General features: G+C 39.9%; 1 protein-coding gene across 9 annotated transcripts in view; it reads right to left on the bottom strand.

Annotated features, from left to right (window-relative positions):
* The window catches only part of SMARCD3 (SWI/SNF related, matrix associated, actin dependent regulator of chromatin, subfamily d, member 3), a 120,308-nt gene that overhangs the window by 17,445 nt on the left and 87,992 nt on the right, over positions 1 to 14,871 (bottom strand). For all 9 annotated transcript variants that reach the window (XM_052810047.1, XM_052810031.1, XM_052810024.1 and 6 more), the window contains 5 exons: positions 9,240 to 9,362; positions 7,306 to 7,401; positions 6,703 to 6,804; positions 4,539 to 4,700; positions 827 to 924 (listed from right to left, as the gene is read on the bottom strand). In XM_052810047.1, the coding sequence (XP_052666007.1) occupies positions 827 to 924; positions 4,539 to 4,700; positions 6,703 to 6,804; positions 7,306 to 7,401; positions 9,240 to 9,362 (581 nt within the window). The remainder of the gene's footprint in view (positions 1 to 826; positions 925 to 4,538; positions 4,701 to 6,702; positions 6,805 to 7,305; positions 7,402 to 9,239; positions 9,363 to 14,871) is intronic.

Here is a 14,871-nt window from a genome sequence, read left to right as displayed (position 1 = left end):
GTAGGAAACAAAATCACTACGCTTAGTATTAACAATCGTGTTTAAACACCCAGAATCAGTGTTTTGACCAAGACCACAAAGGAACTTAGGAAAGACTGAAATACCTTAACAGCAAGGTTGCGACCCCCAAAAGTCTCTTCATCCCCCCTGCCACACACACAGTTGTCACTTAAATGTGGAATGTGCTGGAAGTGCCCTAGATAGCTGAAAGTTGTATTTCATCTACTATGCCAGAAATACATCTGTTTTGACAAGGATGCCAGAAGCTAAGTATCTTGGTCACAATGACCTTCTCTGAATCTAGGCATTCTTTATTGTAAATCTTTTGAGATCTGACTAGTTGGCATTCTTAGAATAAGACTAACACCCAGATAGCTGACCCAATCCCAACAAAGCATGCATGGACTGGCCACTGTATTCGAAACTGTAATACTGTTGTACATTTCACATAATAACTCACTGATTAGAATGATAGCCCATGATGTACAATATCTTATTTCAATTCCTTTTTTTCCCCTCTAAGTGCGTTCAAATTCTCATTCCTCTCCCCTTAGGAAAGAAACCTGACCAACTCCCTCAATGGTATTCTAGTAGGGATAAAAATAGGAAGTTGTTTTGCATACTCCTAGAAAATTGGTGCCATTCTACTGAAAATAATTCAGAATTATGTAGACCAGAATGACACAGAGAATGAACACACAAGTCCAAGGTACTCACCTGGAAGTTATAAAAACTGGATTCTGGTCCCTGCTACTGTAGCTGTTTCTGTATTTTTATGTAGTGAGTGTTTTGCACATGACAGTGCTGAGCTGACTGACCAGCTTACCTGATGATATGGTTTATCACTATAGGGTCTGGTGGCAGCAGCAGGTTAGTGAGTCTCTGAGGAATCTCAGAAAACTTTAGCCGTGGACAGTCAAAGATCTGGAATACAATAAAGCATGTTATCCTTGTCCAAAACCTAACTTGCAATTAAATGAGAAAGGAAGAAATCAACAGTTCAAAAGTAAGATGATTTTGAAAGCTGTAATTCTGGCTCCTTGCACAGAATAAACTTTTGGTCACTTTTGTCCCTGCAAATTGCTGCTATACTTACAATCTGGGCTAGCTGACAGATGCATCAGCTGATGACAATTTCAGGTGTCCCACTTTTGGTTTAGCTGTCGAAGGGCACAGGCTACTTTAATGGGACATCAGGATGAACTGTATCAGTAATAGGAGAGAAGTGAACGCTTCCTCTCTCACTAAGGGTTTGCAGCAGCATGTCATAAATAAAACAATTTATTTTTTTACTGGAGGAAATATAAAACTATTTCCACCTGTCAGAAGAGAGACACTACTTGTAGTATTGTATCTATAAACAGAAGCAGGCTTTGCAGCTCTAGAGACAAAGGATGCAGGCAGGGTAGAAAAGAATGGACTATCAGGTTGTAGAACGGACATATGAAGTCAGACTGTTCAACTAGGATGCTGTGGTTCCTCAGATAGAGTATCTTCTGAAATCCGTAATTTTCCCTCTGGAGTGAGGGAATGTGGTAGCAGAAAAACCTAGAAGCCAGCTCTGGCTTTTGAAATACCTTTGGACGCTTTTTCTTTCTTTTGCTTGTAACACAGTGGATTTCAAATCTCCCAGCTTACATAAACAGTGTTTCTAAACAGAAAAGGATCCTTCTTCATAAACTCTAAAATCTGTCTAATTTGCTGGACTTATCTGCATCCAGGAATTCAGCCAGCTAGTTTCTAAAAAGCAAGGAGGTAACCAAATCTACTGAGTCTGCAACTCTTTATTTCAGTTCTGAATTCTGACACTTGACAGAGACGACTGTGGAATTCCCACTCAAAATCTTTGCATACCAAGCTCCATCCAATCTGCAGCCACCGCTGGCTCAACACCCATGTCAAACTCCTATCGTGGATGCCCAAGAGATGAGAGCTTTAAGAAGGGAAAAGGGAGCAAGGGCACACAATAGTGAGAGAAGGGGTGGGAGACTGGAAACTAAGGCTGGATGGAATTTTCCTAAAGCTTCTCACATTCCTACTTAACTGGAGTTAATGGTCTAAACTTATAACCACTGGCTCTGAAAGCCTATATGGCTATAGTAATTCTGATGCGTGAGGTAACTCATTCAGTGATAATGTTTTAGTCTGTACTGTATTGTGTCATTAGATATAACCATAAACACAACAGTGCAGGATTTAGAAATGCTGGCATACCAAATGAGAAGACCGGTATCTAAAAGCAAATGCTAGAGACACTGATGTGTTATGTACTGCTCCCCTAAGTGATCCGTGCACTTCCAGCTATGACCATGATTTTTTCCAGGAGTTACATGTCTGAAACTATATAGTCTACAGAAATATCATCACACTGGAAGGCATTTCTAACCCAATTCCTTTACCCTCCGTATCTCAATCTTAGAGCATTAGGGTGAAAAACAAAAAACCTCATCATGAAATGTTTCATTTGATTTAATGCAATTCATTTTCCTAAGTACTAACATCAGTTTTGAAAGCAAAATTAGCTACTTATGATAATTTTGCCAGAGACGTAAGGAAAATGGAAACACTCAAATCAATCCCATTTATGATTTAAATCTATGCAAGCACTGCATTCTTATGAAACTATTCCAGATTAGCCAGCTCTTGCAGGGAGTGAGGTTCAGTATTCTAGAAAAGGAATCTGCTACTTCTCAACTCTCTCATCTGACTAATCCTTGGAGGATGGGAAGACGACAATTATCAGGTCTGATGGTATTACTGAAGAGTTCTAACACAAAGGAGACCTATGAGCTAATAAGCCTCTGATGAGATACACGAAGAGAAGATGGCTTCAGCAAGTTCTTATTCTAGCAAAGTTCTTAAGCTGAAAATTAAAATAAATAAAAGTGAGAAGGCTCTCCTGCTTACCATAAGTAAGGTATGAACTGCTGTACTGGATCAGACAAAGGATCTACTACACATCTACCACACTATCCTGCCCTTGATAGTGGCCAAAAGAGGATACTAAAGGAAACATGTAAGAACAGGAGAAACATACGGGTGCTTCCCCAAAAAACCTCTCCCAATCTCCACAGCTTTGCAATTACCTTGCATTTACAATAGCCCAAGATTTTTTTTCCATTGGTTTGTCACTTCTGGAACCTATATACACTTTTAGTATTTGTAATGTCCTATCACAAGGATTAATTTGCTACCTGCCAGTTTCAGCTGATGGCCTCTAATTATCTAATTATTTACCAAAATAAAAAATAATTACTTCTTGTTCACCTTTTCCATTCTGCTCATGATTTTTCAAATGTTTTTCACATTCCCTTTACCATTTCCTCTTTGGGCTGGCGCAAACAAAACTGAGTCTAAATTGGCTATAGATAAATAGAGAATGGAAATCAAATCATCTAAGCAACAGAGCGAACAGCTTTGTAATTTTGCCAAAAATTCTTACAAGGTTTTAAGATGGAATTTTCACTATATATGAAAAAGACTGCATGCTGTAATTCTCAAAAAAACCCCCCAAACAACCAAACAAGAGAGTGACTATATAATCCAGATCACTTTGATTCTATATTCCTATAACTACCCATGAATCTCACAATTCTTTTGTTGTTATTTTCAAATGTGGAAAAAGCCAGTGCTGCCTTTAAGTTTATTTCAAGCATTGGTCACCTTAAACCGTTGTAAAGCAAATTAATAACATAAAATAAAAGCTTAAAAAGTAAACTAGGACACAACTTTCATTGCAGCATTTACTTTCAATGCTCACTGAAACATTATTCATTTATTATAACTGCCAGTACTTTCCCTAAACAGAAGTATGTCACAAATCCTACCTTCAGGTACTTTCAAAATAAATTAGGGAAGCCTGAAGCTACAGAAAAACAAAGCAAATTAAGATAGTGATAGCTCAGATAACATTATCTTTACAAAATAAATATAAACATATTTACGGAAAAGGTGGAGATGCTTTTAAGTGACCTTCTTGGTTAATTCTAGAGGTCATTGTGAAAGACAAAAAGTCTTAACGTACTACTTTCAAAACATCATGCAGATCATTGAGGGCATTTTATAATCTGAAGCAGACTTAGGAAAAGATAGCTTTTCCAGTTATATCTTCCATGTCTTCTGCCCTTCATCAACAGGGAAAGAAAAGGGAAGAAAACAGCTCTACATATGATTCAGCAATCAGAATCAGAAGATTATTTCATGTTTCTTAGTACAAAATGATCCATCAGGGGGAAAAAAACAGTAAATCAATACAGTGAAACAATTAGAGAAAGTCTTCCTTCCTGGAAAGGCCACAACTTATGTGGGAGTGCTGAACCACCAGATATGGTTTTTTGACAACACTGGCACATGGGGAGGGTGCTTATTATATTAGTTGTAGTGATTGTTGAAAGCCATTCAGTACTGAAGATACTACAAATCATATGGGGAAGATAAAAATCAGCAAGATAAAAATCAGCAATTTTCATCCATTCAAAATCTGCGGATGGATATTATAGTTTGCCTCTAAAGAGCTACCGCGTCCAAAAAGGAGTTACCTGCTGGAAGTACTTGTCGCAGTTAATGTATTCCTTATCATGGGAGTCTTGCAGCTTATTTGTTTTGATGTACTGCCAGAGAGCCTGGATGATGGCTGATCGGGTCTGTGTGTGTATCCCCAGCAAACGGGCTAATCGCGGGTCCAGTTTAAACTGTGGAGGCTGTTAACAGAAAGAGAAGGAGATGGAGATGGCAACAGAGAGAAAAGCAGACAGACACGCAAGTATGAAGTTTCAGCTTTAATTCTCAGGGGGCTCTGTTCCTCAGGAGAAGCACCCTATTCAATGGCAGAGATTGCAAAAATACAAGTTGCTCAGATGTGTACCACTGTCAGTGCTCTGTAAGAACTATCTAGGGTTTGAAAAGAATGAGGGACGCTCCACACGTGGTATGCACACAGACTATCTGTATCACATGCTTTAGATAGTAACAACTTGCATGCAGACTCAGGAAAGAACTTTCCTTTTGTAACATTGATGCATAATTTGACTTTAGGGAGTGGAAGAAGAAAAGGAACAGTCTTTCCTCTGAACTACTGGAGGTTAACCACAGATACAGTGAATGAAGTCAGGATGATGCTTCTACTGTTGCTAATAACTGCTCAGCTGCCTCACATCAACAAAGTACCTTGGAACTCTGTTTTTCAGGCAGGTTCCCACCATTCTGCTGCATACCAGAAAATTTACCCAACCACAACTAGTCAATGGAATGTATTTCTTCTCCTGACCTCTGTGATAAAACTCTTCAACTACCCTGTTCTGCATCTCTAGTAATATACATTCCTTGGATACTTTGGAATTTGGTGCCTCTTCAAGTGTGTACCCATACTCAAGTTTAATATTTGCCACATTATTAGGCAAGGATTACCCTGTTGGGTGCCAGGTCACCCAAAGCTAGCTTTATAACAAATCAAGGCTTAAGGATAAGAGAACACCTATTTTAAAGCATAAATTTATAATAATGGTGAGCATAACAAACATCATTAGATTGTCTTAACAATAAAGATTCTCACTGGTTATATCAGCATTTCAGTTAACTCATACGCTCCCTAAAATTAATAAATTTTCTGTCTGTTAACATAAAATGCGAGTGTCTTTATCCTGGATAGATGCTATTTGCATTGAGGGGAAAGAGAATGGCATAGAATGAGTTCTTAAAGTTATACAATCAAAATGTGTCTGAGAGTGAACTGCCATTGAAGAGGGAGATCTCGTCTCCTCTCAGCAGTGCATTTCTATCAATTTCTTAGGACAGCAACACTTCTTTCAGGGATGGTTTCAGTCAGGTTAGTGAGCTCCACAACTGCAAATCTCCATCATTTGTGCCAAGAGAATGGAGACTGTGGCAGTGCACACCCACAACTGAAATGAAAGTGGTCTTTTGGAGCAGTTTAGCCTTACAACAGCTTAAAACAGTTTGAGACTGTGCCCAGGAACCTCTTTTATACTCTATCCCAAGGCAGAATAAACTAATTTTGCCTATTGTTTTTTTTGTTTCCTGTGACTGGGATCAGGGAACTGATTTGCAAGTAAGTTTTGTTAGCTTTCAAATGGATCAGTTCCCTGACTTGTTTGTGTTCAGCCCACATATACTACTACTACAACAGAACTAATCCTGACAAAAGAGAGGAAGCAGGAATGCCTAACAAGGCCTAAGAGTAATGGCAAATATAACCCTTGCAGGGCAATATTGCCTTATGCCAGATTAGGGTGACAATGTTACCAAAACTTAACAAACCACGAAAGCTGTGTAGTCTGCTCTGAAAAAAAGGCTGCCACAGCTACAAAGCTAGTTCAGGTACCACCAGGAAAAGCCACTCCTTTGAATTTCCGTACAGGACCACACGCATAACTCATGAGCAACTTATCTATTCTCTAAGAAGCCTGAGGTGGAAATGCATATTTTTTCTGCAGGTGGGCAATAAAAATACTAATTATCATAGTGCCAAGAACAATATTTTGCTAGGCTATAATAGAAACTTACTTGATGTGTCCCCTTTACATCTTAAATAATCTGTCAGTTTGGTATCATTCTAACCTCAATGGACTATGTGACATTCTGAGTCCAAGTATATTGTTTTTTGATGTATGTGACAGGATGAATTTGCTCTGTTGCACTATGTCCCAAAGGCTGTATTTTCCACGCCAAAAGCAGTGCACTGACCTGGTAGTCCAACATGAGGAGTAATGTGCACCGCACGCTGACGTCACCGGGTCTTTTCACCTGGAAGCCATCTGTCTCCTGGGTTGTGGGAGTTCTGTGCCACTGCCAAAGGAAAAAACAAGTAAGACGGTCAGTCTTTTTTTCACTGATGTCCACAGAGGTGTATCTTGCACAGTACGCCATGCAAGAATAAGACAAGTACAAGCCTTCTGAAGATCCTGCAATTAAAAAAAAAAAAAAACAAAAAACCACAACAAACCCCCCCAAATCATTTCTTGCTCTGCCCTTACAATTCAGCTTTAGTGCACAATCTGTTCTGCTGTTAGCATGCTTTACTTGTTAGGAAAAATGCACACAATTTTTTCATCATTTCATACATTCTGTTCTAAGGTGTGCACTACATCACTACCGCATCTATGTTTTTAGACTATATAGATTCTGTTAGGAAAACACTCTTAAAAAGAATGGAATTTTGAAAACTTTGAAAATACCTTAAATGAGATAATGAATGCAAGGTAACTTAAACAAGGTAGACAACAGGCACATAGCTGTTTATCTGTGCTAGTATCAGGTTTGTATGCAAAGGGTGCACGACCTTCTTACCTCCACAAGATGGTTGTCAGGTCCATAAAGATCTTTGTCCAGTTCAATAACCAAACTCTTAAAAAAAGATGAAAACTTTCGTTTCTGTTTGCTGAGCTGTACAATCAGAAGAAACAGAAATATTTAAGGCTGCATATATTAGCTTGTGTTCTATGCTTCATTCTCAGGCTTTCTCTTTCTCTTGAACATTAATTCCCATATAGACCACAAGTGTGATCAATCTAATTGAGTTTTCCCTCTGACAAATGCAGGGTAAGATGCAAAAATCTCAACAGTGGTGGAACAGTGCACACTTAAGGGAAGATTTCCCTGACTCTCTTAATGTTGTTGGAAAGTACTGGCTTGTAAGGTGAACATGGCACCTGTGAGAGCGGGTCCAGAGGAGGCCATGAAATTGATCCGAGGGCTGAAACACCTCTCCCATGAGGACAGGCTGAGAGAGTTGGGGTTGTTCAGCCTGGAGAAGAGAAGGCTCTGGGAAGACTTTATTGCAGCCTTTAAGTACTTAAAGGGGGCTTAAAAGAAAGATGGGGACAGACTTTTTACCAAAGCATGACAGGACAAGGGCAATGCTTTTAAACTGAAAGAGGGTAGGTTTAGATTAGGTATAAGGAAGACTTTTATGATGAGGGTGGCGAGACACTGGAACAGGTTGCCCAGAGAAGCTGTGGATGCCCCATCCCTGGAAGTGTTCAAGGCCAGGTTGGACGGGGCTTTGAGCAACCTGGTCTAGTGGAAGGTATCCCTGCCCATGGCAGAGGGGTTGGACTGGATGATCTTTGAAGGTCCCTTCCAACCCAAACCATTCCATGATTCTAAGGCCACTGTATATCTTTTATTTTAATAGCTTCAGGTTTTTGATGAATGCTAATTTCTTGGCCTGATTTATAAGATGACAGTAAATTTTACAGATTAATCATACACTATGTAAAAGTACTTCCTTTTACATTTTGCCTTTCCATTTAATTATCAGTATTCACTGTTTACTACACAGCTCATACTGTCTAAATTAAAAACTGAGAGGTCTATAATCACATAATCTGACTTTCCACAGAATACAGTCCACAGGATTTCAATGAATGTCTTCTATTTAATGCAGATAATCTTTTAGAAACACATCCTCCTTCGATTTAAAATTTGCCAGTAATTGAGAAGCTATTTTGTTCCAATAAAGAATCTCCTTCTTTTTTAAAATATATGCTCTAATTTCTAAGCTGAATTTGCCTAACTTCAACTTCCAGATGTTGCACTTTGTCACCCCTTTATCTTCCAGCAAGATTATAATTCTGATTCACATACAGTTATCTCCAGACAAACAGACGTGCCTTGAAAGCCTTGCCCTCTCCATACATGCATGTTCTCTATCTGTTTATCCTATCAAATACTTAGCTTGTGAAGTCTATTCAAATAGGTGACACCTGTATTAGGAAAGTCCAGCCTTCCCCGAGGAATGTTAAATCCATCACTGTGGTTTCTGAGGACTTCAGAATGATAAAACTTTTCTTCCATCTTGCTCTGACCATCCATACATCCTCTTGCCCTCCCTAGGAACATAAACCACTCGCTTGTCCTTGTTATCCTACTCTTCACAACATGCAATGCCTACTGTAGGCCTGACTCATCACACCTCTCGTGACCTGAACCCTGCCATATCTTTTAAGGGAATCATCTCAGCCCTATTCTCTCCACCTCCTCCTACCTGTCCTGTCCTTAAGTCTGCTCCATTTCCTGCTGCCCTCCCCACCGCTCCCCAACATTCCCATTATGGCATTATCCCTCACTCCGGCTGGACATGGCGCCTTCCCAGCAGCAACAAGCCAATGCTGCCATTCAGAGATGTCTTGTCTGAGTTGATGTCCCCAGTAAAAGTCCACCACCCCCCAGGACAATCTCTAGATCCTTGCCAGCCCCAGTGAAGCACAGGTAAGTCATACGTCATCCAGGAGCTTCCCCTCCACTCGCAGCTCCCACGAAGCAATGCTGCCATCAGAGTCATCAGCGTCAGATTTTGCAGGATTAAATGTGTTGGAGATGTAAAGTCTCAGTTTCCGCTTTTGCTGTTATACAAATAGAGAAAAGAAAAGTACACATCCAGTTTAAGTCCAAGACCTGAGGAAGCCACAGGAAAGGTGGTAAGTTACACATTTAGTAGAGAATCTGCATGTTTAGTACCGTTGCACCAGGTTATACTAGAATTTAAGATTTTAAGAAAATACACTGAAGAGCTGATCTGAAACTTCCTTTCAAAAACTATTGGCCATACAAATATGCTAAGATCCACTGTAAGTGGAGAAAGACAGGAGGTTGCAGGGCCAAGGCCATGAGGCTATACATCCTGTACTTCCGGATTAGATATTTCAGAAATCATTGTAAGAAAAGCACGATATGATGCCCTTCCTGTCTAGATCCTAGCTAGATTGCTAAGACTCAGTTGCAAACCTCTTGCTACATGAGTGTCTTTCACAGTTGCATCAGTTCTGATTTGTAAATGGCAGTCACAAATACAGCTAATGCTGCAAATCACATGCTGGGCCCATGCTCTGCCCATCTTCATTCTACCGTCATGCAGAGCCTGTTAATAGTCCTCCTACAGACACACACTCAAATACACACACACCCTCCTGCTGCCTAACCTTCCTTCTTTAACTGCCTTTCACCCTAATAAACATGTTGCAGCTCCAACTTGCTGTGAGACCTGAGTGGAGGAAGGCACTGTGCTTCATCCCTAACCCAGGTGCTCAAGTCTGTGAGAGATACAATCATGCCCACCTGTTGTCATTTTTACAGGCTGTCTAACATTTCCCAATCACTGTACTGGCTTATGGCTATGTTATTGCTCGGTGCCCTTCCCTCCCGTGCACCATGTGGAAAAACTGGCCATTAACTCTGATGCATGGATTCCAGAAAATTTATTGCCAAAAATTTCTTTGGGACTCTAATCTCAAATATCTGTTTATAATATAATGACAAAAAGGCTACAGTTGTCCAGTTAATGCAGTCAAAACAACCTTCATCCAACATAAGAAAGGAGTAGTCTTATAAAGCTTTCACACTCAGACATGCACACATATAGGAGAGAAGGAAGTTATATACATCAGGTAAGGAAACTAAAAATCTGATATGGCATAGAGGAATGTGGGAGGCAGAGATAGATGTATGGCTAAAGAGGAACAAGAAACTGACTACACTTTGCCAAATCTAGAGAAGACAGTGACATAAAAGTTTGATGGAAATGGAGTGTCAATAGTATGCACTGACAGGGAACAGGATTTTCAAATGTGCCAAGAGTCCAGAAAATAACAGATTGACACAGATAAGAACAGGCAGATAGGTAGAAAAATATTCCTAGAAATCTTTATTCTTTCTCCATCCTTTCCTACAGGATTTCTGTTGCTAAAGTGCTCTTTCATTATATAAAATGTTTTTTTTTTAAGGCCCCAGAATCTCTATTTGTTGTGGAGGATTTGTGAAGGACTTCACATTTCTAAATTCACAACTCCTCAAATTAAGTTGCACATTTTGTGCACTGTTCCTAAATTTTATCCCCACCTGGATTATTTGCAAAACTGTATGTATATACATAAGCAGCTTTTTTCTTAATAGTTCCTCCTAGATACTCCACTGACATTTCAGGTTTATATCACTGATTCCATTTCCTCTTCTTTTGATTTCCAAAGACATTATCTCCATTCTCCCTTTTACCCTGGAAACTCCTTCTCTTCTCATACCTCCCCATATCAAGATAGGAACTGTGTCTGTTTCCTTCGAAGTCCGACATTTCATCACTAAGATCATCCTCTGCAATAACATCCTTATTCAAATCTGAATATTTTAGATGTCTTCCTTTCTCCTAGCTTTCAGGCTCTAGCTGCCTTGTACGGTCCACCTAAAACCAAGTTAGTAACAATGCCTAACTCCACTGTGAAATACAAAATACCTCTCCTTGATATTTTCCACTGTTTCCCTTTGCTAACCCCTTATCATTTTTCTTTCAAGTCAAGCACAAGCCAGATGCAGCTTACATTTCAGAACTGGTCTCTTGCTGGGTTCGCTATACTTTCCCTGCTCTGCCAAAGTCAGAGTCTGCATATCATTTGTTTCTTTGTCCCACATCTCTCTCTTCAATTTACAGTGTTTTTTTTCTACACAATTAATTCTCTTTCTCAGATTTAATCCTTTCCTCACTGTAATCCCTATAAATCAGCCCACTTCTTCCACATTGTCATCAGAAAGGAACTTAGAATAATTATGAATAAAAATCCTAAGTAACGGCTATCTCTAAAGTTATCTTTTGTCCTACTTTCTACGTATCTTGATTTTAGATCGAAAACCATTTAGCCTTTGACTCCCAACACGTTACAGGCACTACTGACAACCTGTAAGTACTATGGAATGCTGAGCCTTTAGTCTCTGCTAAGAAAAGACATTCTATCCAACATGCAAAATGTGTAACTTGCACCCTGGGCGCTGTCTTCAGATTTTGGCCCAAGAGGTACTGCAAATTTGCAGCACTATTAAGGCAGTGATTATCTCCCAAATGCAACCACTGAAAGATCCTTGCTTCTGACTCATCAGGAAATCAGTCAAATAGCACAACTGCACAGCTGCAAGAGGATGCCAACACCAAACGGGCTTTAAATCTAACAAAAATCTTTATTAGAACACAAAGCAGAATAAGGGAACATAAAGAAAGAAAACTCACATTTGCCTGGTAAAATGGAATTTAAAAAAAAAAAAGGTTTTGTAAACGAAATTTTCTCTGCTCACATGTCCTTGAAAATGGTTCATTTCTTCAGGCTTGCTCTTATTCCAGCAACTGTGTGATTTCTGGGGTTGCAGAAAACTCTGTAGGGTCATTTCTGGGGAGACACAGAGAATCCTCTCTTTTTATTCCTTAAGATCCAACTGTGTTTGTGCTATTGCCTTCTTTCAGGAGACTCCAAATTTCTGCTTTTTCTTCCGGCTTCTTACTGAATGAGGCAGTCTCTCATCTTTTTTGCCTCACTGACTGGCCTACCCTGCACTCCAGCTGGCACAATCTTCCCCTCCCTCTGAGGGCTCTACCAGGCCAAGTGCACCTTAGGACATGGCAAACACTAGCCTTCCTTTCTACAGCTGAGCCACCACCCTTTAAAATGAACCTGCACAGCCAACTGCAATCAGGTGTCAGCCATCACAATTGTCATAACCAGTATCTCTAGACCTGACCTGCAAAGTGCAGCCAGATCTGCCAAAGACATTCTGGTAAGCAGTCTAAAAAAATTGTGAAAAAGGCATTTGGCCATGAACATTGCTTGAACAGCCAAACCTGTCCTTCTCTGTACAGCACTGTGGTGACCCAGAAACATTCAAGCCTCCACAACTACTTTTCTAAAGCTGCTGCCAACATGTCCACCTCCTGTTTGTTCCCTTATGAGTTGCTGCTCCATTTTTTCCTTCTTTCTGCCCTTCCCAGAATTCCCACTACCACCTCCTCCTTACACATGTCTAGTGTTGCCAGCACCACTGGCTCCTCATAAAAGCTACCTGGGAACAGCTCTGCTCAAGACATTCTGGGAGGCTGACTATCTACCAGTTCCAGACACTAGACAACAGCGTTTGAACTTGCCCTACATACGCTTATCACCAACTGCAGTAATACATACTTTGAGCAGTGGCATTAAAGAAAATACACTTAGAAATCTCTAGCAAAACATCAGAACCATAGCTCTACAAATGAACATTTTCTTTGGACCAGCAGGCTCCTTCTCCTCTACCATGACTTTTCTCCTGTCAGCTGTGAGACACTACCATCTCACCTGATGAAGAAGATCCTGGGAGAGATCCAAGAGTATAGTCTGAATCCCTGCTGAAGGATCTAACCAGTGAGTAACAACTTCAGCACTCACAGCTATACTGCTAGCATAAGGAGGTCCAGTCTTGGAAGATGGCAGCTCAGAGATGATATAGATAGTCAAAACTGAGCTCAAGAAAGAAGGAATACCAAAATGGTGCTGGCTGGGGTTTTATACCCACTATACAGACCTTAAAGCCTCCTTGGCTAAAGACACACACCCAAAATCACTGCACTCAGTTCACTTATCAGTGCTCCTGGGTTCCACAATAATGCCAAGTTCATATCCAGAAAGCTCTGAGAGTGAGGTATTCTTCCGTCTCCAGCTGAGCAACTCCATCTCATCCAGACAGGGAATGATACATCAGTTACCTACAACTTGGTTATTTTGCGACTTAAATACAGCAGCACAACATACTTGGGCAAGAAGCCGCTGCCCTTCAACAAATTCTACAAGTTTCTTAGCGATGCACGTTATAGCACAGATCTAAAATCTATTCTCCTCTCTGTGTGGTGGCTTCTCAGAGAACAGAAAAGCAACCAACAAAAACCTGAGGCCTTGTTTTTTACTGGTAGGATTCTCAGAAGCTTGGGGCAAAAACTAAAGAGAAAACTTACAGCTCTAGGGCAAGAAGCAAGCATCACATTTCACCTCTTCAGACACACTGAAACTTTGCCACCCAGAAAGACAAAGCCCAACAGGGGGGAATATCACAGAGACTTGATCAACGTTGTGAATCAAATAACCTCTTGCTGAAGTTAAAGTTTTCTTCAGTGAACTCTCAGGCAGGACACAGTACCTCCAGGACACTTCCAGGGAAGTTGTGCTTGGGATTTCAAACAAATTAACTAAATTATCAGCAGATAGACTATTGCTGACTGAATGAAGGAAATCTGGCTGCTGATCCTATGAATAGTATTAAGAGCTCTCTATGCACGTCTTAAGGATGGATTTCTATGTACCTCAACACAGCATAAAAACCTCATGCATAAAGCACAGTAAAGATTAAAATCTGTGTTTCTGTCTTCGTATGGTCTCACAAAAACTTTTTAGGAAGGAAAAAGAACCATTGAAGCTAAAAGTATCATGGAGACTAGAAATCAGGAGACAAAAAGAACAATGACCACCAATAACAAGTGTTCAAGTCTGACCATTATAAAAGAATTGAATGAAACAGAGAGTGTTCATATCAGAACTGGAATATAGAGGTATTGCTCACCCAGAGTAGCAGCAGATAGATATGTCAAAATTTGTAGAAGAAACAAAATTAGTTGGGTAACTCATGACAACAAAAGATGGACAACAACTTAAAAATGGCCAACCCAAAGCAGGAAAATTAGTGACTTGGTAGAATATGCAAGTATCGTGAGTACTAAAAGGAACTACCCAATATTTACTGAGTTCAAAATTGCACCAATACATGAAAAACACCTGTAGACAGTTCTATAAAAACTTCAACAACAACAACAAAAAAACTCCAAAAAATCAAACAAAAGTTATAGAGGAATAAAATGGAGAATAGTATGCACAATAGTCTACAAAATCAGTTATAGCAGCTTACTTGGCAGTTGTATACCATACTCTCTCAGGAAGAGAATCAGGAGGTATATACTGACAGGTGGTAAGAATAGCTAGGTGCACTGAAAAATTCTTTCTCTACAGTGATTGGGAGGGCTGAATTTTTTACCTAAGAAAAGAGAACATTAAAGAACCTGGAAGACATATTTAAAAT

This window comes from Harpia harpyja, chromosome 1 (genome assembly GCF_026419915.1).
Source record: "Harpia harpyja isolate bHarHar1 chromosome 1, bHarHar1 primary haplotype, whole genome shotgun sequence".
NCBI lineage: Eukaryota > Metazoa > Chordata > Aves > Accipitriformes > Accipitridae > Harpia > Harpia harpyja.
The sequence above is the reverse complement of the archived record's forward strand: the minus strand, read 5'-3'. Positions and strand labels throughout refer to the sequence as shown.